The sequence below is a fragment of the Dasypus novemcinctus genome, chromosome 16 (genome assembly GCF_030445035.2).
Source record: "Dasypus novemcinctus isolate mDasNov1 chromosome 16, mDasNov1.1.hap2, whole genome shotgun sequence".
Classification (NCBI taxonomy): Eukaryota; Metazoa; Chordata; class Mammalia; order Cingulata; family Dasypodidae; genus Dasypus; species Dasypus novemcinctus.
In genome coordinates this window covers 49,607,517-49,631,055 of record NC_080688.1, presented here as the reverse complement: position 1 = coordinate 49,631,055, position 23,539 = coordinate 49,607,517, and the positions used below count along the sequence as shown (strand labels likewise).

The following is a 23,539-nucleotide window of genomic DNA, read 5'->3' as shown; positions in this document are numbered from 1 at the left end:
TCTTCTAGGAGTTTTATGCTTCTAGCTTTTATATTTAGGTCCTTGATAATATTTTTACTTAATTTTTTGTGTAAGGTGTGTAGGGGTCTCTTCCTTTTGGAATGGATATCCAGTTCTCCTAGCATCAATTCTTGTTCTTACCCAGCTGGGTGGGTTTGATAGTCTTGTCAGAAATCATTTGACCATATCTGTGAGGATCTATTTCTGAATTCTCAATTTGGTTCTGCTGGTTAAGTTATCATTATGCCAGTACCATGCTGTATTTTGCCACTGTAGCTGAGTAAGATGTATTAAAGTCAGAAAGTCAGAGTCCTTAACTTCACTCTTTTTAAAGATATTTCTGACTATTCAGGGCCCCTTACCTTTCCAAATAAATTTGTTAATTGGCTTTCCCATTTCTTTAAAAAGGGCTGTTGACATTTTTATTGGGCTTGAAGTAGAATTGATAACTTAATGTTTAGTCTTCCAACCCATGAACACAGAATACCCTTCCATTTGTTTGTGTCCTTTTTGGGTGTCTTTTAGCAATACAGGTACTTTATGTTCTCAGTTAAGTTTATTGCTAAATATTTGATTCTTTTAGTTGCTATTGTAAATGGATTTTTTTTTCTGACTTCCTCCTCAGATTGCTCATTAGCAGTGTATGGAAACACCACTGATTTTTGCATGTTAATCTTGTATCCTGCCACTTTGCTGAACTGTCTCGTAGTTCTGGTAGCTTTCTTGTCCATTTTTCAGGATTTGCTAAGTATAGGATCATGTTATCACTGAATAGTGAAAGTTCTAATTCTTCCTTTCCTATTTGGGTGCCTTTTATTTCTATTTCTTGCCTGGTTACTCTAGCTAGGACTCCTAGCACAATATTGAATAATAGTTTTGACTGAGCATTCTTGTCTCTTCCTGATCTCAGTGAGAAAAATCTCAGTCTTTCACCATTGAGTACAATGTTATTTGTGACCTTTTCATACATGTACTTTACCATATTGAAAAATTTCCTTCTATTCCTATACTTTGGAGTGTTTGCGTCAAGAATAGATGCTGTATTTTGCCAAATACCTTTTCTGCATCAATCAAGATAATCATTGATTTTTCTTCTTCTAATTATTAATTTCATATATTATACTAATTGATTTTCTTATGTTGAACCACCCTTGCATACTTGGGATAAAACATACTTGATCATGGTCATAATTCTTTAATGTGCTTTTGGATTTGGTAGCAAGCATTTTGTTGAGGATTTTTTCATCAATATTTATTAGAGAAGTTGGTTTGTAATTTTCTTTTTTCATAGTATCCTTATCTGATTTCGTATTAGGGTGATGTTGGCTTCATAGAATGAATTTGGTAGCATTCCCTCCTATTCAATTTTTTGGAAGAGTTTGAGCAAGACTGGTATTGAATCTTTTTTGAATGACTGGTAGAATTCACCTGAAAAGCCATCTGCTCCTGGGTTTTGCATCTTCAGGAAGTTTTTGATGATGTTTCAGTCTCTTGACTTGTGATTGGTTTGCTGAGATCTGTTTCTTCTAGGGTCAGCATAGGTTGTTCATATGTTTCTAGGAACTCGTCCAGTTCATCTATGTTGGTGTAAAGTTGTTCATAATATCCTCTTATGATCTCTCTTGTTATTGTGGGGTTAGTGGTAATGTCATCCCTCTCACTTGTCTCCTTTTATTTATTTATTTTTTGCATATTCTTTTTTTCTTTGTCATTCTAGCTAAAGGTTTGTTGCTTTTTGTTGATCTTCTCAAAGATCCAATTTTTGGTTTTGTTGATTCTATTTATTTGTTTGCAATTTCATTTATTTCTGCTCTGATCTTTATTATATCTTTCCTTTGGCTTGTTTTGGGATTCGTTTACTGATGCTTTTCTAATTCCTCCAGGTGTGCAGGTAGGTCTTCGATTTTATAATAGCTCTTCTTTTTTTAATGTAAGCATTGAGGGCTATAAATTTCCCACTCAGCACTGCCTTCACTGCATCCCATAGGTTCTGATATGTTGCGTTCTTGGTTTCATTTGCCTTGAGGTACTTATTGATTTCTCTCATAATTTATTCTTTGATCCACTGTATTTAAGAGTGTGATTTTTAAAAAATTTTTTTAAAAGATTTATTTCTCTCCCCTTCCCCCCCCCCCACCCCAGTTGTCTGTTCTCTGTGTCTATTTGCTGCATCTTTGTCTGCTTCTGTTGTTGTCAGTGGCATGGAAGTCTGTGTTTCTTTTTTGTGGCGTCATCTTGTTGTTTCAGCTCTTTGTGTGTGTGGCACCATTCCTGGGCAGGCTACACTTTCTTTCATGCTGGGCGGCTCTCCTTATGGGGCACACTCCTTGCTTGTGGGGTTCCCCTACGTGGGGGACACCCCTGCGTGGCATGGCACTCCTTGCGTGCATCAGCACTGTGCATGGGCCAGCTCCACATGGGTCAAGGAGGCTTGGGGTTTGAACTGCAGACCTCCCATGTGGTAGACAGACGCCCTAACCACTGGGCCAAGTCCACCGCCCAAGAGTGTGTTGTTTAATCTCCATATATTTATGGATTTTCACTTTTTCTGTCCATTATTGATTTCCAGCTTCATTCCATTATGATCAAAGAAAGTGATTTGAAAATTTTAAATCTTTTTAATTTTATTGAGACTTGTCTTGTGACCCACCATATGGTCTACCCTGGAGAAGAATCCATGAGCACTTGAAAAGAATGTCTATCCTGCTGTTTTGGGGTGTAATGCTCCATAAATATCTGTTAAGTCTTGTTCATTTATCATATTATTCAAGCTCTATATTTCTTTCTTTATCCTCTGTTCAGATGTTCTATCCATGCCGAGAATGGTGAATTGAATTCTCCAATTATTATTGTAAGGCCTTTTATTTTTCCCTTCAGTTTTGCTAGTGTGTTCCTTGTATCTTGGGGCACCTAAGTTAGGTTCATAAATATTTATGATTGTTATTTCTTCTTGGTAAATTGCCCTTTTTATTAATATATGATGATCTTCTTCATCTCTTATAGTAGTTTTACATTTAAAATCTATTTTGTCCAATTTTAGTATCACTACTCCAGTTCTTTTTTGGTTACTATTTGTGTAGAATATCTTATTCCATCCTTTCAATTTCAGCCTGGTTATGACTTTCCTTCTAAAGTAAGTCTCTTGTACATAGCATATTGATGGCTCATTTTTTTAAATCTTTTCTGTCTTTGTTTATTGATTGGGGAGTTCAGTCCATTAACATTCAATGTCATTACTATAAAGGCATTACTTACTTCATCCATTTTATCCTTTGACTTTCTATTGTCATAGCTTACTATTGTCTATCTTTTTGCCCTTTAGTTGCCCTTACTAATAGTCTTCATTTCTATACTCTTCTTCAAGTCTCTTGCCTTTGTCTTTTCCTTTCTGGCAGAAGAACTCCCTTTAGTATCTCTTGTAAATCCAGTCTTTTGTTAATATGCTCTCGGTTTTTGTTTTTGTGTGAAGACTTTAAGTTTTGAAGGGCAGTTTTGCTGGATTCAGAATTTGTGGCTGGCATTTTTTCTCTTTCAGAACCTTAAGTATATCATATCATTGGCTTCTCATCTCCATGGTTTCTGGTGATATATCAGCACTTAGTATACATGAGTTTCCCTTGTAAATGATGCATTGCTTTTCTCTTACTGCTTTCAGAATCCTCTCTTTACCTCTGCATTTGACATTCTAAATAGTAGGTGTTTCAGAGTAGGTCTGTTCAGATTATTCTGTGGGGTGCATTTTCCTTCTTGGATATTGATGTTTATGTCTTTCTTAAGGGTTGGGAAGGTTTTGGCCATTATTTCCTCAAATATTTTTTCTGCCCCTTTTCCATTCTCTTCTCCTTCTGGGACACCTATAAACATGTATGTTTGTACATTTTGCATTGTCATTCAATTCTCTGACACCTTGTTCCATTTTTTTCCCCATTTTTTTTTTCTCTTTTGTCCTGTCTTTTAAATCCAGATACTCTTTTCCAACTTCCTTATTCTCTTCTCAGCCAATTCAAGTCTGATATTATTTGCCTCTAATGTATTTTTACTCTCATTAATTGCCTCTTTCATTCCATAAATTTTTACTTTTCTTTGCAAACTTTCAAATTGTTCTTTATACTCACCCTGTATCTTCTTAATATTCTTTATCTTTTAGGAGTTTTGTGTGAACATCATTGGTCAGTTGTTTTAAATACTGTATCTTGTCAGGATTTTTTATTTGATCATTTGGCTGGGACATAGCTTCCTGTTCCTTAATGTGGCTTTTAACTTCTTGTTTATGTCTAGGGATCTGATTATGTTGGTTAATTTATTATAACAGTTGATTTCTTTCTTTTGCCTAGTGGTTTTATTTCATGGCTCTTCTTTGATTTTTTATTCAACTTATTTAAATCTTTAAGATTGCCCAGCTTAAGTTATCAAAATAGGGCCAGGGATCAACTCAAGGGCTGCAGAACAGATTAGACAGGCCTGTAGCATGGGTGACTCCAAAAATTTTTTTTTTTACTTATTGCAGTTTCCTGGCCTGCCAGCAGATGAATCTTTCCATGGAGGTATCTCTGTCATATACCCTCACTGGTGATTCTGGTCTGGCCAGAACCAAGATTCAAATCAGGCTCCACTGGCTTAACTCACACTCTGCTTTTTGCTGCACCCTCCTCCTTCCCAAGAAGGAAGATGTCTGTTCCCCTCTCAATTGGCCACAGTGAGCCACAGGTTTTACCCAGAATGGCCACCTTGAAAGTGTGGGGTAGGTGCCATTCCTGCCATGTCTAGTAACTCATGGTTTTCACTTTACCTTCTGTCTCTCTCCCTTTCCCTCCTGGATTATATATAGCACTCTCCATGTCTACAGACCCCCAAAGCAGCTGCCTCAGACAGCTTTTTGCCCTTCCTCCATTGTTGATGTAAGAGAGTTGAGCCCTGCTGCCTTACTCCAATGCCATCTTTCTGGAAGTCCCTAAGATATATTTTAATTAATTGGCTCACCAAACTGTGGGGGCTGGCAAGTCCTAAATCCATAGGAAAAGACTGTAGTTCTGAAACTTTGAAAGGAGTTGATGGTGTTGTCTTGGGGCAAAATTTCTTTTTCTTTGGATTACTTTAGATTTTGCTTTTAAGGTTTTAGCTGATTGGATGAGGCCCACCATGTTATCAAGTATAACATTAAAGTCAACTGATGGTGGATGTCTGTCACATCTAAAGATATTTTCACAGCAAAAGCTAGGTTAATGTTTGACCAAACACCTGGATACCACAGCTTAACCAAGTTTACACATAAAATTAGCCATCACATCATCTAATTCCTTCATCCTTAATAAAATAGTTTCAATTTTCTCAAAAACGTCTTTTATAATTGGCTCATTTCAATCATGATTCAAACAAGTTTCACATATTTTATGTTTAATCTCTCTTAAATCTCTTTTAATATATGTCATTTTTTTCATCTGTGAGACAAACTTATACAGAACCAGAATTGGATGTGTTATAAAATGTCTCATATTCCTGATTTGTCTGTATTCCTTCTCTGGTACCATTTAACTTGTTTATCTATCTCCCATATTTCATATAAATGAAAGTTAGGTCCCCAGGAGTGCTTGTTAAAACACAGATTGCTGGACCCAAATCCAGATGGTCTGATTAATTTGTCTGGGATTGAGCATGATAATTTGCATTTCTAGCAAGTTCCCAGGAGATGGTAATATTGCTGGCCCAACAACCATACTTTAAGAACCGCTACTTCTAAACTGAAGCTTGATTAACTTCAAGTTCACATTTTTTGGCATGCCTGCTTCTTAGGTGGTGCTGGGCACTTCATTTTGCGTCACATGAGGAGGCACATCACGGCCTTCTTGTACTTAGGAACACTAAGCAGTATTTCAGCTCTATGTTTGGGGATCACTCTTAATGGCGAAATCACTAATAAAAAGCACAAACATGTGAAAAATGTGGCACTAAATATACCATGAAAAGTATACTTGTATGCAGTGCAAGAGCTGATAAAAGAAAGCGGAGCATTGATTGACTCAAGGTTGTTGTGGTTTATTTTGTGTTTTTTTGTTTTTTTGTTTTTTTCTGCTCTGTGCATATTCTCGAATGACCTAGCATTCTGAGTATGGATTTTGGAATTGCAAATTTGCCTACTTGCTAAAATTTATAAATGTGGAATCTGTAAATAAGGACTGACTGTACTTTATTCCCACTGGGTGCTTGGTATTGTGCAAAGTTATAAAGATAGAAGAGCCCTGCTCCTTAAATGATCCTAATTTCAAGTAACTTTCAGTCTACGTGAAATATGGACAAATAAGCTAACATGTAGAATGCTTTTGATCAGTGTTATGATAGAGATATGCACAACATATTATGGAAGCATGAATGTCTGGCACTGAATTCCTGTGATTCTTCCCTTATTTAGGCCATAATGAGGAAATAATATTTCTCCATTTTTTCCCCTTGGCTGCATATATCAGAAATTGTCCCTATCACCAGCTGCATCTAATATCAAGCACTGTGACATTGCTGTCTGAGCCATCCTATTCTTTGACTACAAGTAAGAGAAAAGATTAAGCTTCCTCCCAAAAGTGATTATTCAAGATCCAGAGATGGCAATTCTGTATGGGTGGGAAACATAAGAAAGTGCAACTATATTCTCAGGAGAGTCTTTGCTAAGGAGTGCCACATGCTATCTCAGAAGGAACAAATGGAACAGGTAACTTGTGTTAGTCAGGATTCTCAAGGGAAATAGAACCAATAGGCGCTATCTATAAGTAGTATGAGATTTTATAAAACTGTCTCACACAACTGTGGGGATGTACAAGTCCAAATTCCATAGGGTGGCAGAAAACCAGGGGCTCCGACAAAGGTCTTTGATGAGTTCCCCAGGAGACACTGGCTATCCAAAGTAGAGATGGGGATTTTCTCTCTGAATGTTGAAATCAGTTCTTTTAAGGCCTTCAAGAAATCACTCATTGCTTATGGCAATCTCAGTTGATTGTAAATGTAACTAGCTATCTATCAGTCAGCTCACTGATGATTAAAATCCATGAAATGCTCTTGTGTTACATTTAGCCAATGCTTGCTTGACCAAGCACCTGTGCCCCATTACCGGGCAGAGTTGACATATTAGCTTAACCATCACATAGCTAAGTCAGAATTCCACCTTTGTTCACACAACCAACAATTGTCTTTTGAGGATAAGCAACTATGTATCTGATATAAGGCCTAAAGGGCTTAAGTTATGATTCTTTAATATATGGTTTTTTTTTTTTTAAGATCTGGTCCGGTGATACCAGATAAGAACCATTAAAAAACCGATTCTGAAATGATGGCTTCCTAGGCTAAGGTCATCCAAGGTCATATAAAGGCAGAGGCAGGTTATGGGGCAAATAACTGCCATAGTATATGTGGATTATTAGATGATAATTTTTTTTCTTGAGTCTTCGAATCTCCACAGTACTTCATTCTTCTCACTAATAGAGAACAGATAATTTGTAGGTAAAGAGGAATCACAAGCAGTCATCAACATGTTGAATGTCACCTTAGTAGAGATATTTCTTGGACGCTAGGAGAGATATGTGGTGATCCCTACCTTAGTCAACTTGAGGGAAAATGCGAATTATCCTGAAAATTTGATAGTGTTTAATTCTATGTCAAGTGTCATGATATATTAAGACAAAGTTTAGGGAAGATTGAAGTAGACTGAAGTAGAAATGAGAATCTTTGTGGAAACTGAGCTTAATCTGATTTACTTGATTGATAGTAAGGTCTTAAACAGTAAGAAAGGCAAGAAATGATACTCCCCACTGAAAAGCAAAATTTAAAATTATTTTTTAAAAATGTTCAGTTTACATTTTGAGAGGAAAAGCAGTTATTCTGAAAACGATCACACATTAGATTTAGGTATTGTATAGTTTCACACCTACAAGATTGGGCCGTCATTACCTTGAGTCACTGGACTATAAATACCTCCTGATTCCAAATTGTTCAATTTGTAACAGGCAACTGGATATGTCTAACACATGATGTTTAGAAAGAATGAATTAGCCCAGCATTTTTGCATCCCTCTATTTGAATTATAACATTGTTCAAATATTGCACGTTGCCATCTAGATATATAATGTGGTACACTTTTCAAACTTGTAGAATATTGGCCTTATTATATCTTATTAGGTAATATCCCCAACAATATCTCATTGTTAATGAGTTGAGCTGTAGAAGTACACTACTTAAAAAATAACTTCAAGGGAGCTAATGTAGCTCAGTGGTTGAGCACCTGCTTGCCATGTACAAGGTCCTGGGTTCAGTGCCCTGTACCTCCTAAGAAAATAATTCACCGTTAATACACAGTAATCTATTCTAATTCTATTACCACTCTTATGATTATATAGTTCTACCTTTAATGTATAGTTTTATATATTAAATCATGCTACCCATATGTTATCCTTGCATTTTTAGAGGCACTGATGAATACTGCCAGTTACAATTTCCCATCGTAAAAACCATTCAAATGTATTTAACTTTGTTAATAGATTTGAGGATAGCTAATGCTTTGTGCAGAGATACTATTCTCCATTTATCTGAGCCATCTACGTATCTGAATTATGTATGAAATCTTAGTTGTTAGTGTGGTTTTGTAATGATTTATTTACATCATAGATTCAATAGCAACTGACTTAAACCCAAGTTAAATTTTTAAAAAAAATTTTAATGAGAGTATGTATGATATCACACAAGTAAGGGATCAGGGTTAATTTAATGCTCAAATGATGTCAGGACTTTTTGTGTTGCTCAGCTCTGCTGGATTTAGCTTCGTTTCAGTCTCAGGCTCTCTCAACTTAGAGGTAAAGTTCAGGCATGCACACCTGTGGTAGGTAGCATTGGTGGCCATGCAATTGGCAGCTTAACTTATTGGAGCAGGGACTGTTTCTGAAAGGAAAATATTCCAGGCTAACAAAGTATTAGAAGATACCATAGGAGGGCCACCTGTAAGTGGTCTTGGACACAATTATCAAAATTAGTGAAAATTTGCTTTAGCATTCATCTTTTAGGCATTCTTTTTATACTTTGGAATTGAGATCTGAAACTCAACATCCTCATTCTTTCTGCTCATTCCCTTGGCCCTTACTCTGAAATCCCATGTTGTTCTATACTCTTAGTGATGACTAGAGGGCCACTAGTTAACTTCCAGCTCTATCACTTTAATTTTTTAAAATTAATTCATTTATTTATTTTCCCCCCTTCCCCTCCTCCTGCCCTGTTGTTTTTGCTGTCTGTGTTGTCTTCTCATTTTCTCTTCCTCTAGGATTCACTGGGATTTGATCCTGGAGACCACTAACAGGGAGAAAGGTTCCCTGTCAGCTGCGCCACTTCAGTTCCTGGTTACTGTGGTGCTTCACCTTGACTCTCCCCTTGTCTCTCTTTTGATGTGTCATTATCTTGCTGCATGACTCACTTGCAGGGGGCACTGGCTCACTGTGCAGGCACTGACTTGCCATGCGGGCATGTTTCCACTGCTGCTTTTTCACCAGGAGGCTCCAGGGATCGAACCCAGGTCCTCCCATATGGTAGGCGGAAGCTCTATCACTTGAGCCACATCTGCTTCCCTCTATCACTTTTCTAGATGTCTAAGGTTATCCCAGGCAAATTTTCTGAGTCTTAATTATTTATAATATTATATAAATATATTAACAAATGTCTTTATTATAATTAATGTATTAAATCATTTATAATATTGACAAATTATCACTTCTGCTGTGAAATTCAGTTATGTGGATGTAAAAGTTCTGTATCAGTTTTAACACAGCTCATGAATATAACCAATATTAAATAGCCTCCATCACAAACAAAACGTCTTGATTAGATTTGTTTGTGATATGATGATTTAATATTTGAAAAATGAATTCAAATGTTAAAGGGTGACATAGGTTTAATATGTTTCATCCTAGAGAGGCTTCTGTTTTAAAAGTTGGCATCAAGAAATAAAATATCTTTTATATGGGAAAAATAAAAAGAAATGAGGTATCTTAACAATTAATTCCTGCTGATATTATAATGATAGCCTCCCTAAGTAGTCATCCTTTAGCAACAGCATAGAACGGTGTTAAGATCATTGATTACAGAGCCAGACTTGCATGGGTTCAAATCCTGACTACTTCATTCACTAGCTATGTGATCTCAAGAAAGTTATTCAACTGATTATAAATGAAATGAATTATATATTTAATGAGCCAAGAACAGTGCCTGACCTATGATAGGTGCTCAGTACATAATTATTGGATGAATTTTGTCCTGTGGCACAATATCTTAGCACAGTGCCAGACACAGAGTGATACTCCATAAAGCTGAGTTTGTTGAAGGAAGAAATGACTGAAATTCAGATAGATACTGGAGGTTAGAACAGGAGGTTTTAAAAATTACTGCTGTTTTCCATTTTGTTCTTAGATGTTTGTTTTTTATTGTTTATTAGGTGTTTATTCTTAAATATATTTTATTCCAAACAAATAAAATTTAATGCAAAATATAAAATTAAAAAAGAGAGTTGCTTTCTATAAACGTTTCTGTTATTTAGGAATATTTAGTTTTTCAATAGAAGTCAGTTTACGCAAAAGAAATGAATAAGCAAAATTGTGGGGGGGGCAGTGGCTGTAGTTCAGTGGTTGAGCACCTGCTTCCCATGTACAAGGACCTGAGTTCAATCCCAGGTACCTCCTTTAAAAAAATAAAATAAAATTTTATGTGAAGCAACAATAAATTCTTTAACTACATCATGTCATATATGGAAATTTTATTACAATTAGTAGTGCTTATTACTAAAGTTTTATGAATTGCAAGATACTCTTCTGTAGGTAAATGTAAATAATCCATCCAATTTTTTTAGGCAGAGTAATATCTTTAGGTGAGATCACATATAAAATATTTTTTCATATTCATATTTACCTACACCCACAAATATTTTGTTCTTTCAATTGCACACACACACAGAAGAAATGTATATGATCTGTGTTAACAAGAAAACCTTCTCATTCCACCTTTCTTAGCCCCAACCAGACATAGGTTAAATACTTGTTATACCATTATCTAGATATGAAGAAGTTACCTGGTCTTTTTGAAACTGTTTCCTCATGTGTAGAGTTGGGAAGATACCACCTCATAAGATTAGGGGAACTGACACAAGGTGATTCTTTGTACTAATTTTCTTCCCTTTCTGTTCCCTACTTTTCTTTATTATTATAGTATTTAATATCTCGGAGATATCTTTTACATAAATAAAAATATATCTAGAATATTCCTCTTCAGATTCACCTATAGCTTAGTTTCATATCTTATCAAAATCTTTGATGACTGTTGGCAGTTATGATGACCCCTAATGGATTATAAAAAATTGAATATTGTTACTCTACACACTGCTGAGCCAAGATGCTTATCACACCATAATTCTAGGTCACGTCTCCCAGACTAACTCTGGAATTAGCCCAAGAGGTCCTAGCAGTAAATATTTTGAGCATGTGTAATACTGTAATGAAGACAAAAAATCAAATTTGGCTTACTTATTGGAATGACCTTATCTGTATACACTTACACATACTGGGTCCTCTGAGAAGGCCATCAACTGTTTTATTTGAAAAGGAATTGCTTTTTAAATTTTCAGAGCTAATGATACTTACATTGGAATATGTAATATGTAACATGGACATTTAACATTGGAATATGTGACAATGGAGTCATTAATTTTTCTTTACGTTTCTCATGCCCTTTGTATAAATTTTAGAATACAGAAACACAGATTAATAGGAGAAAACCTGGTTCTTTTATTCTAAACCAAAAGCAAATGTCATCCTAAGAATCAGAGGCAATTTATAAACTGATTTTAAAGTATGATGTCTTATAAATACTATAAAGCAGTCCTCATCTCAATATTGTCTACAGTCTTTGTTGGCAAGTTAAACATATCCTTCCCTTAGTTCCTTTACCTATTTAAAGAAGAATACAGCTAAATTGACTAAGCTCTAAAGTCATTTTTATTTCTAAGAATATGTGATTCTATAATTCTCTTGCAAAGTTGGTTATAGGTTTTGTAGTGGGTTTTTTTGTTTTGTTTTGTTTTTAATATTACTATCGAGTAGAAATAGTAATTGCTCTAAAAGAGCAAATTTCAATAGAGCTTCTGGCAATAATGGATAGGTGCCATGTGGCTATCAAGCACTTGATAAGTCAGTAGTGTGACTGAGGAAATTAATTTTTAATTTAATTTATTTTGATTTAAATTAAAAGAGCCACAGCTCTGAGTTAACTTATTTAAGATTTTTGGGAAATGGTTGAAAATAAAAGTAAAGCAACAATTGATTACCTTGTGCAATGAATTTAAAAGCAGCAATTTCCCTTCCTTTCAGTCTCCCGCACATAGTTACTCGAGCTATGACTCTGGCAAAAATGAGAGTGTAGACAGAGGTGCAGAGGACCTGTCACTCACCAGGGGCGACGAGGACGAAGACGACCACGATGACCATGAGGATTCCGAGAAAGTCAACGAGACAGATGGAGCCGAAGCTGAGCGGCTGAAGGCTTTTAATGTGAGTCCTGCCGCTCGCCCTGTGTGGTTTAGTTTTTACCACTTCACTCTCGTGTTGTTTCTTATTGGTAAATGTGGATATTTTAGAGACATGTTTGCTTAATTTACAGAAGGACTTTTAAAGTACATGAAACACTCTTTGCCAACCAGACACCAGAATTGCTGTTTTGTTTAGAATTTTAAAGCCAATGTGAGCTGAGAACTGGAGTTGTGTTGTGTGAGTATGCATGTTTACAGAGAGGAAGAAGGGGGCCTGAGCTACGCACTGGAAGAGTAGGCCCACCATGTTATGTTTTCCCAGCTTATATAATTATGCATGACAAAAGAGACTACTGTTTGTTTTCAGAGATTGATGCACTGTGCAGTGTAGCAATGTAGCAGTTGTATTTATTGTTGATAGAGAATTTTATGGGGTGCTTAATTGTCGTAGTCTGTTATTTCCTGATTTTTTTTTACACAGTAGTCTATTCTTTTCTGTCTGTCTGTCTTTCTTTCTGTTTTTTATCCAACCCTTAAGAAAATCTTTAAAGAGTGTTTGCTTAAAATTTCTGGCTTTCCATTGCAAAGTTCTCCAGTGCATAAACCAGAAAGACTATTTTCCTGTCGGTAATCAAGACAGAAAGCTAGAAACAGAAGAGAGCAGCCCTCCAAACCCTTCTCCTCTGTCTCCCTCTTGCCAACAGATGTTTGTCAGGCTGTTTGTAGATGAAAACTTGGACCGAATGGTCCCAATCTCTAAGCAGCCCAAAGAAAAGATCCAGGCTATCATTGACTCATGCAGGCGACAATTCCCTGAGTATCAAGAGCGTGCCAGAAAACGTATACGTACTTACCTCAAGTCCTGCAGGCGGATGAAAAGAAGTGGTTTTGAGATGGTGAGTTTTGAATTAAAACACAGCCCTAGATTCCATCCAAACCCCACATGTACACCATGACACTATTTTTTTTTCATCTTAGTGTCTTTTTTTTTTCCCATAATGTCAGGTTAAAGGGGGTTTTGTTCGCTTGTTTGGTTTTTTTCCCCTTCTCCTTTTCATTTCCCTGAAGTATTTTTTCCCTTTGTTGATTTAATAAGGAATGCCTTATGAAACCAGCGGTCACAGGTCCACATGGTGTCGTAGGAAATAAAGGTAATATTGGTGAAAACCAATAAGAACCAGCATCTCATTTGTGTTTGTTTTCTTTTTGTCACTACTAAAGTGGATATGAGGTTAATTAACGCTTGAACTGAAGGACCAGTGTTGTTTTAGATGGCAAGTGAGAATGGCTTTCTTGGGAACAAAGGGAAGTGGATGGAATCACCTAAGAAATACCACCTTCATACCGATGGCTAATGAATAGCAAGCCTTGAAAAGATCAGGGAATGGACATCCTCGTGTGACAAATAAGGCTTTGTTGTATTGGTATGTTTATTCATTTGCTTGTGAATGATAATGTGAGCTTTTATATTCAGCTAGGGTTTATACACTGATTTCAAGTTATTTTATGGAGGGGAAATTAGGTATCAATGTTCTTTGAACTTTTTTCTGTTTCACCTTGTTCTAATTGCTATACCTAGAAATAGTGCATGCATTTAGGTTATATATTTTTTCAATGTATGTATGGTGAGCAAAATGCATTAGAAATTTTCTGAAACTATTTTAGTTTTTCTGTTCGAATCTGCAAAGGCTTCATTAAAGCTGAAACTATTAGTGTTTGTGATCCATGTCCTCTACTTTATTAGGGGATGATGAAGTAGGGGTTGGGGTAGGTAGGAGAGGTTTCAGAGAGTGCATCCTACATGAGAAATAATTTTGCAAATTTAAAATCCTGTGAAATAAAAGGCAGGTTAACAAATACACTGTTATCAGTTTTTCTACTTTGACTTATACAAATGTCTGATGTCTTTTAAAGGAAAAAGTGCTGTCAATGAAAGAGAGGTAGTCTGCTTAGGTCAGGGCTTCTTAACAAGGAGTCCGTGAGCTTGAATTGAAATTCAAAAAAAAAATTATTCTTGTGGGGATGTGTTGGTGTGGGCGTGATATATTTATTAAATAATACACAGTATAGTGTGGACTTAGTAAGGGGTACATGGTTTTCACTTGACTGGCAAAGGGGTCCATGGAACAAAAAAGGTTAAGAACCCCTGGCCTAGGTGGAAATAGGCAATAGGCTCTGACCCCAGAGAGCCCAGTTTTGAATTCTGGTCAGCCACATTCTAGCTGTATGAAAAAACTGGGCAAATTACCTAACACTGCCTGTGCCTCAGTCCCTTGTCTGGAAATAACTCTGAATTTATAAATCTGTGAGAATTATATAAGTTATCATTCGTAAAGTGCTGAAAGGCATTTCTGGCAAAGTCAGTATTCAGTGAACCTTAGGCTGAAAATATTTGTAAATTGTATTTATTCAATCATCTGAAATTTTTTTCCACAAATATTTATGTATCCAGTTGCAGAAATATTGGCCCACACAAATTGCAATTGGTGGTACATAAATAGTTTTAAACTAAAGATGGCATAGCTGTGCCTGACCAAATTAAATTATGACAAGAGAGTATAAGGGAGAAAGAGAAATGGCTTGAAGATATAAAGCTATTATCCAAATATTGAATTATTTCATGATTATCATCATCTGTAGAGTAGGAGACATGACAAAAAGAATATCTAAACAGGTGTATCTAAATAGGCATTGACATTGTAGTCAGTATCACTTAACAGATGAAGTAAAATTCCAACTGAAATTAAATTTATTTTATCCAGTGTACAATATAGAAATATATACACATAAATTTTTTACTTTTTTCAATAACAATAATGATAATATTACACAAAATTTTATTGTCAGAGCATCTGAATTTTCCCTGATCTTTGAATGTTAGAGATTCTTTTTTTGGTAAAATTCATTTTATTTTTCATGCTATAAAATTTTTACAATAACATCCTTTAAGTGAAAGAAAAAATCCTCTCCATTTAGATTTCTTAAGTTCTCTAAGGACTACTTAAGGCATTTATAGTTCATTTGTATTAATTGTATTTGTTCACTTTTACATGGCATCCACTTTGTATAAGCCTTGTGCTATACATAGAATAGGACAAAAAGTTGGCTAATAGAAAGGTAAGGAGTTTTGCAAACTAATCTTGAAGGAAATCTGCTGTACAGAAATGATACAATACTTTTTAAAAAGGTCATTCATTCGTTCAGTATATATCTAAAATGCATGATATTATTCAAAGTAATAAGAACTGTAGTGCATGTCTCACTTGTTAATCAGAAAAGTATATTATATTCCCTGATCTTCATATTTATTAAAGGAAACAGTTGTGTGAAGTGAAATACTTAAATTATGTAGGGCCTTGTGTAATTAAATAGATGAAGACTGATATTGTAATTTAATACATTTTATTCTATACATTACTCAGTCATGTACCAATGGAAATAAATTAAATCTACTAGTTAGTCGACACTTGGAATTTTTGTTTGATGAATTGCTTCTTTGCTATAAAGTGTAGGGAAGGATTGTGGGCCATTTTGACTACTCATCCTTACCTAGAACAGCTAGAAAAGGCATGATTACAGTAGCTAGTAATTATAACAAAGTATGTACAAAAAGTTCCTTTGTCCACATAATTCAAAATTTTATATAAGAAATTCCAAAATTTTATTAAACAGCATTAAATAAAAATCCTTTCTTCTGTCATGTTTTGAATCGATATGAAGAAAATGTATCATTTTCAGAATGTAATTGTGTTTATAAGCTTATTTGTCTGCAACACTGAAACAGTTAAAAAAAAGCAGCCTAAAGAAGTTTTAATATATTTATAAAATGGAATTGTAAAGTATATTAATTAGTGGGGAATTCTGTATTATGATGTAAAAGCAGCATTCAGCAACCTTAGTTCTTTTAATTATTTGGGATCTATAAGCTAGAAGGTCTCTTAAATAGAGTGATAAACAAAAATGCTAAATTAAATTATTCCTAGGGACTGAAAATTTTTTAAAAATGTATTCTTAAAGAAATGGTTTATCACAACATATATTAGCAATATACTTGAAAATATGAGGATTCACTTTGACTAATTTTGTGCTACCTACTCATGTTTAATTATTCTACACTATCCCTAAATAATTTTTATGAAAACATATCCATTTAATTGAGTACCTACAGCCATTAGAATATAGTTATGTATTGGTTAAGTAAGTAATGAAAATTTGTCTTTGCTCCCAAGAGTCTCTGAAATACATGCAATGAAATAGCCATTTATGACACTTTTCTAAAGTTTTTACCAATTCACTGTTATAAAACGAATCATAAATCCTGAATGTTGAATTTAAAAGGGTATGTTTCATAATCTAATAAATTTGGCCTGATGTACCATCTTAGTGTTCACTAGATTTTAAGGACCAATGAGTTAATTAGGCATTGAATAATCCTTAGACAAATATTCTCAAGTTGCATATTGATTTTATTGTAGATCTTTGGTTCTCAAATTACTTTAGATACTTCTCCACAAATGTTTATTTTTTGTTCCAGAAAAGAAATGAGTTGCTCTAAGGTGTCTTGCTCTTAAATTCAGTAAGTCCTATAAAAGATAAGATCATGAAAGCACAGATTTATGAACAAGTATTATCTGTGCTATTACATGAATTTTCTTTCATGTTTCCCCAGTTTGCTTTATCAGAGGTTCTTTTCACTATGCTACATTTTTTTACAGGCATTCTATAACTCAAACAAAAATATTTAGGGGAGATATTCTAAGAAATTTTAATCCATCCTTGTCCTTCTATCTCAAATTTTGCTACTGTAACAAGCTAGATTTAAGTAGCTTAGATGTTTGAATTCAGTAAACTCAGCCTCTTGTAAAACAGTGTCAAGCTTTTTCCAAGGTTCCAATTTTCTTTTTGTTTAATTCATCTTAGTGTATGTATTTCCTTGGTGGATCTGATATCTCTTGAAGGGAAAAAAAAACTAGTAATTTAAAGTCATATAATAAATCTAATTATGGAATAAGAAAATAAATCTTTAATGTTTAAGGAAATGACTTATTTTTGAGGGGGTTTGACTGTACCATTTACTTCTGCTCATCTAATGCAGCATAAAGTAATGGGATCAGACTTTATTTTCAGTTCTTAGCTTCACTAATTTCATAAGCATTGTAAAAGCTATGACACTTGCTACTCATCCTTTAACAAATATATATATTTTAGAAATGAATTAGGAACACAGGATGGTGGGAAGATGGCAGAATAGGAAGCTCCAGAAATCAGTCCTTCCATAAGAACAACTGTTAAATGGGCAGGACCTGTTTGGATCAATTATTTTGAAACTAGAGAGTCCTAGTAGAACACTGGACAGCAGGGGTTCTTAAACTTTTTTGTTCCACAGACCCCTTTGCCAGTCAGGTGAAAGCCATAGACTCCTTACTCAGTCCACACTATACTGAGTATTATTTGATAAATATCATACCCACACCTTCCCACAAGAATTTTTTTTTGGAATTTCAATTCAAGCTCATGGACCCCTTGTTAAGAACTCCTGCTGTTAAGCATACAGGGAAAAGCAGGAGGAAGAGGCTGGCAAATTACAGTAAATGCCAGTAAATTGTGCTCTCCATGTGGTGATTACCAGTGCCTGTCCCCTACTTTCATAGTAGTCAATAATGGCCCCTGGCATAGCTTGCTGGTTCCAGAAGGAACATAGGAAACCTATTCTCTAAGATCTGGTATGGAAACAGGTTAATCAATGATCACAGCTTTTGATTAGCAACTTTGGATTTCTATGATTCTGAGTCTGAGGGCAGACATTGTTCCAACAAGCCCTAGACAAAGGCAGAAGGAGACTAAAAGATGGGACACTGCCTCAGAGCTGCGGAGGACAGTTGGAGGGTTGACTTTGTTGGGAAGGTCGCAAAGTACAGCTTTGGTGAGCCATGGAAGAAGCCCCTTGCATACCTCCTAATGTGTCCTTCCTGGCCTCTCTCATACCCTCTCCGGGGTGGTCTGGAGCTGGCTAGCATTCCCTTTGTGGGGGTCCATGGCTGTGTTCCAGATGGGAAAGACTGACTTGGGAAGCTCCTTTCAAGTGTTCTTTCCCACCCAACCTTCCATAATTTGCCCTTCAGACAAAACAGTTTGAGATAATGAAAGCAGTATAAGAAACAATTGAGGTTGATGTCCTGGGGCAAAGGCTTTCCTGCTTTAAGTCCTGCTTTTGAACACCTAGAATAGGGAGAAGATCTCTCTCCTGGAAAGTAGAGGGGAAATTCAATCTTCTGTAAACAGGGGAATTGCTAAGGCCAGCAGGAATCACAAGGGCAGAAGAAGCAACAAGCCCAGAAAAGACAGGGAGGATCCTTTATTATATATTTGCTGGGGGCAGAACTTCCTGATAGGAAGACTGATATTAAAGGAAATTTCTGTCATTTCTCCATCTAAAAAATCTCAATAAACAGATATCTCAGGGAATTACATCCAAGAGTTAACATTTTAATAGTTTAAAATATATGGTATTGCAACAAAAGATTACAAGACAAACAAATAGGAAATAATGGTCTGTCCAAAGAAAGAAGATAAAAATCCAGAAAATGTCAATGAAGAAAACCAGACTATGGAAATACCAGAGAAAGACTTTTTAAAAAAGATTACCATTATTCTCAAGGAAATGAAGGAAAATACAGAAAAAGTACTAAAAACTAAAACAATGAATAAGCCATACAAGGATCTCAATAAAGAGACAGAAATTTTAGAAAGGAACAAAACAGAACTACTGGAGTTTAAGACTGTAATAACTGAGATGAGATATGCCCAGGAAGGTTTCAAAAGGAGATTGAAGCTGTAAGAAGAAAGAATTAGTGAACTCAAAGGCTAGACGCTTGAGATGAGTCAGGCTGAGGAGCAGAAAGAAAAAAAGAATGATAAAAAGCAAAAATAACCTCTATAGAGACCTCTGGGACACCAGCAAGTATACCAAAATATTCATTATGGGAGTCTTAGAGGGAGAAGAAAGAAAGGGCTGGAGAATTATTGAAAGAAATAATGGCAGAGAACTACTCACACTTAGTAAAAGGTATGAATTGCATAGCTAAGATACTCAGAGAACACCAAACAAGATAAACCTGAAGAAACATGCTTTGCCATATACTGATCAAATGCAAAGGACAAGGAGATAATTCTAATTAGATTAAGTGCTGCTTTAGCATCAGAAACCATGGAGGCAAGTAGGTGGTAGGTTGAAATATTGAACATGATAATAGAAAACAATTGTGAATTAAGAGTTTTATACCCAGCAAGACTTTCTTTCATAAATGAAGGAGATTAAGACATTCCCAGATAAAAGCTAAGGGAGTTCATCACCATTAGACCTGCCCTATAAGCATTGCTAAAGGGAGTTCTTTAGACTGAAAGGAAAGGACACTAGAGAGTGGTTCAAAGTGGCGTAAAGAAATGAAAATCTTTGGTAAAGGTAACCATTTGTGTAATTATCAATGCCTGAACTCTTATATTATACTCTTTGGCATATAACTCCACTTTTTACTTCCTATAGGGACTAAAATGAAGATGCACAAATATTAATGAAAAAATATATGCCTTTGGACATACAATATACAAAGATATAATTTGTAAAAAGTACAAAAATAGGTGGGCAATAGAAGAGTTTAGGAACAGTTTATGTGTATGCTATTGAAGTCAAGTTGGTATCAGATCAAATATGATTGTTATATATTTAAGATGTTAAATTTTAACCTCATGGTAATTATAAAAAAAATTTATATGAAAAATATATCCAGATAGAAATGAGAGGGCACTCAATACAAAAAAAAAGACAAGTAAATATGAAAGTAGGCATTAATGAAAGAATTGAGGAACATAAAAGTTATATCACAAAGATTAAATATAAAAATTTCAGAGAAAAGTCCTGCATTATTAGTAATGACTTTAAATGTAAATGGATTAAGTTCTCCAGGTAAAAGGAAGAGACAGAAAAAATTAAAAAGCATGACCCAACTATATGCTGTCTGCAGGAAACTCATTTTAGAGTCAAATATACAAGTCAGTTGAAAGTAAACAGATGGAAAAAAAATATGCCATGCAAGTAGTAACCAAAAGAGAACCAGGGTCATTATACTAATATCAGAGAAAATTGACTTTAAGTCAAAAAGTTATGAGGGACAATCAAGGTCACTACATACTGATAAAGGGGTCAATTGAAGAAGATATAATAATTTTAAATATTTATGCACCTAAGAGCAAAGCCCCAAAGTATATAAAGCAAATACTGACAAATTTGAAGAAAGAAATATATGGCTCTACTTTAATAGTAGGAGATTTTAATACACCACTTTCAAGAGCAGACAGAATATGTTGACAAAAGATCAAGAAAAAAAAAATACAAGACTTAAAGACGTTTTAAATCATCTAGACCTAAAAGACATATGTAGGACCCTTCACCAAAGAACAACAGAATACACATTCTTCTTGAGTGTACATAGATCATTCTCCAGGGTAGACCATATTTTGGGTCACAAAACAAGTCTAATAAATTCAAAATATTGAAATCTTACCATGACTCTTCTCCAACCAGAATGGAATGAAGTTAGAAATCAATACCAGAGGGACAAATGGAAAATTCACAAAAATGTGAAAATTAAACAACATACTCAAACAATGGGTTGAGGATATCACATGGGATATATGGAAATATCATGAGGTAAATGAAAATACAATATACCAGCACTTATGGGATGCAGCATCACTTATGATAATGCTGAGATGAAAATTTATAGTTCTAAATGTTTACATTAAAAAGGAAAGATTTCAAATAAAAGACCTAACCTCAAAACTGGAAAACCAGAAAAAGAAGACCAAACTAAACCCAAAGCAGAAGATGAGAGAAAAAATTAGAGCAGAGATAAATGAAAAAAAATAATCATGAGAATCAGCAAAACCAAAAGTAGCTTCTTTGAAAAGATCAATGAAATTAACAAACGTTTAGCTAGAATGGTGGAGAAAATGTTCACGAATAACTAGAATTAGAAAGGATCCCACTGAAATAAAAAGGACCATAAGAGGATACTATGAACAACTATACACCAACAAATTATATAACCCAGATGAAATGGACAAATTCTTGGAAACACACAAACTACCTACATTAACTCAAGAAGATATAAAAGATCTCAACAAGCAGATTTCTAGTAAAGAGATTCACTGAGTCATCAAAAACCTCCCAGCAAAGAAATGCCCAGGAGCAGATGGCTTCACAGGGGTATTTTACCAAACATTCCAAGAAGACTTAACACCAGTCTTGTTCATACTCTTCCAAAATACTCTAACTCATTCTACAAGGCCAATATCACCACAAGAAAAGAAAACTACACATCAATATCTTTTATGAATATAGATGCGAAAATCCTCAAATCCAAAAGCAATTTAAAAGAATTTTTCATCTCTATCAAGTGATATTTATTCCAGGTAAGCAGAGGTGGTTGAACATAAGAAAATCAATTAATGTAATATACCATATTAACAAAATGAAGGGGAAAAAATACACAATCATCTCAATTGATATGGAATAGTTATGACAAAACCCAGTACACCTTTTTGATTAAAAAATGTTTAAAAAAAACTCGCAATAGAAGGAAACTTCCTCAACATGATAAAGGGTATATATGAAAATTCCAAAACTAGCATCATACTTTATGGAGAAAGAATGAAATCTTTTCCTTTAAAATCAGGAGCAAAACAAGAATTCCCATTGTCACCTCTGGTATTCAACACAGTGCTGGAAATTCTAGCTAGAGAAATTAGGAAAGAAAAAGAAATAAAAGCTATCCAAATTAGAATGCCTGTTTGCAGATGACATGAACCTATAAATAGAAAATCCTGAAAAAGCCAAAACAAAGCTCCCAGAGCTAATAAATTAATTCAATAAAGTGGTGGGGTACAAGGTCACCCCAAAATCCATAGTATTTTATACACCAGTAATGAATAATTGAAAAAAGAAAAAGAGAAAAATGTTCCATTTTCAATAGCAAGTATAAGATTCAAATATCTAGGAACAAATCTAACCAAAGATGTAAAGGACTTTAATACAGAAAACTACAAAACATTGCTAAAATAAATCAAAGAAGACCTAAGTAAATGGAAGGGCATTCCTTGTTCATGGATAAGAAGGTTAAATATTAATAAGATGTCATTTTTACCTAGACCAATTTACACAATCCCCATAAAAATTCTAGCAAACTTCTTTGCAGAAACTGAAAAGTCAATCATCAAAGTTATATGGAAGGCATCTTGAAAAAGAATAAAGTCGGAGAACTCTTATTTCCTTATATTACCTCTGATTACAAAACCATAGTAGTCAAAGAACTTAATACTTACACAAGGACAGACATACAGAACAATGTAATAAAATTGAGAGCTTAGTAATCAACCTTCACATTTATGGACAACAGATTTTTGACAAGGGCAAAGATCAGACAACTGGGAAAAAATAGTCTCTTCTACAAATGATTCGGGGAAAACTGGATCTCCATTTGCAAAAGATGAAGGTGGATGTCTACCTCACACCATATTAAAAAAAAATCAACTCAAAATGAATCAAACACCTACATCTAAGAGCCCAAACTATAAAGCACCTGGTTGAAAACATAGTGAAACAGCTTCAAGACCTTGTGTTAGGCAATAGTTTCTTAGACTTTAAACAATTGAAAAATATATATAAATAAGACCTTATCAAAATGAAAAACTTGTGCAAAGAACTTTATCATGAAAGTAAAACAACAACCTACATAATGGGAGAAAATATTGGAAATCACATGTCCAATAAGGATTTAATATTCAGAATATATAAGGAAATCCTTCAAGTCAAGATCAATAAGTCAAACAACTATGTTAAAAAATGGGCAAAATACTTGGACAGACATTTCTCCAAAGAAGATATATGAATGGGCAAAAAGCACATGAAAAGATGATCTTCATCATCAGCCATTAGGGAAATGC

General features: G+C 34.7%; 1 protein-coding gene across 4 annotated transcripts in view; it reads left to right on the top strand.

Moving 5' to 3' along the window:
* The window catches only part of NOL4 (nucleolar protein 4), a 427,624-nt gene that overhangs the window by 323,053 nt on the left and 81,032 nt on the right, over positions 1 to 23,539 (top strand). For 3 of the 4 annotated variants that reach the window (XM_058277605.1, XM_058277604.1, XM_071208522.1), the window contains exons 7-8: positions 12,381 to 12,560; positions 13,243 to 13,434. In XM_058277605.1, coding sequence (XP_058133588.1) covers positions 12,381 to 12,560; positions 13,243 to 13,434 — 372 coding nt within the window. The remainder of the gene's footprint in view (positions 1 to 12,380; positions 12,561 to 13,242; positions 13,435 to 23,539) is intronic. The other variant, XM_058277606.1, reaches the window with a different exon arrangement.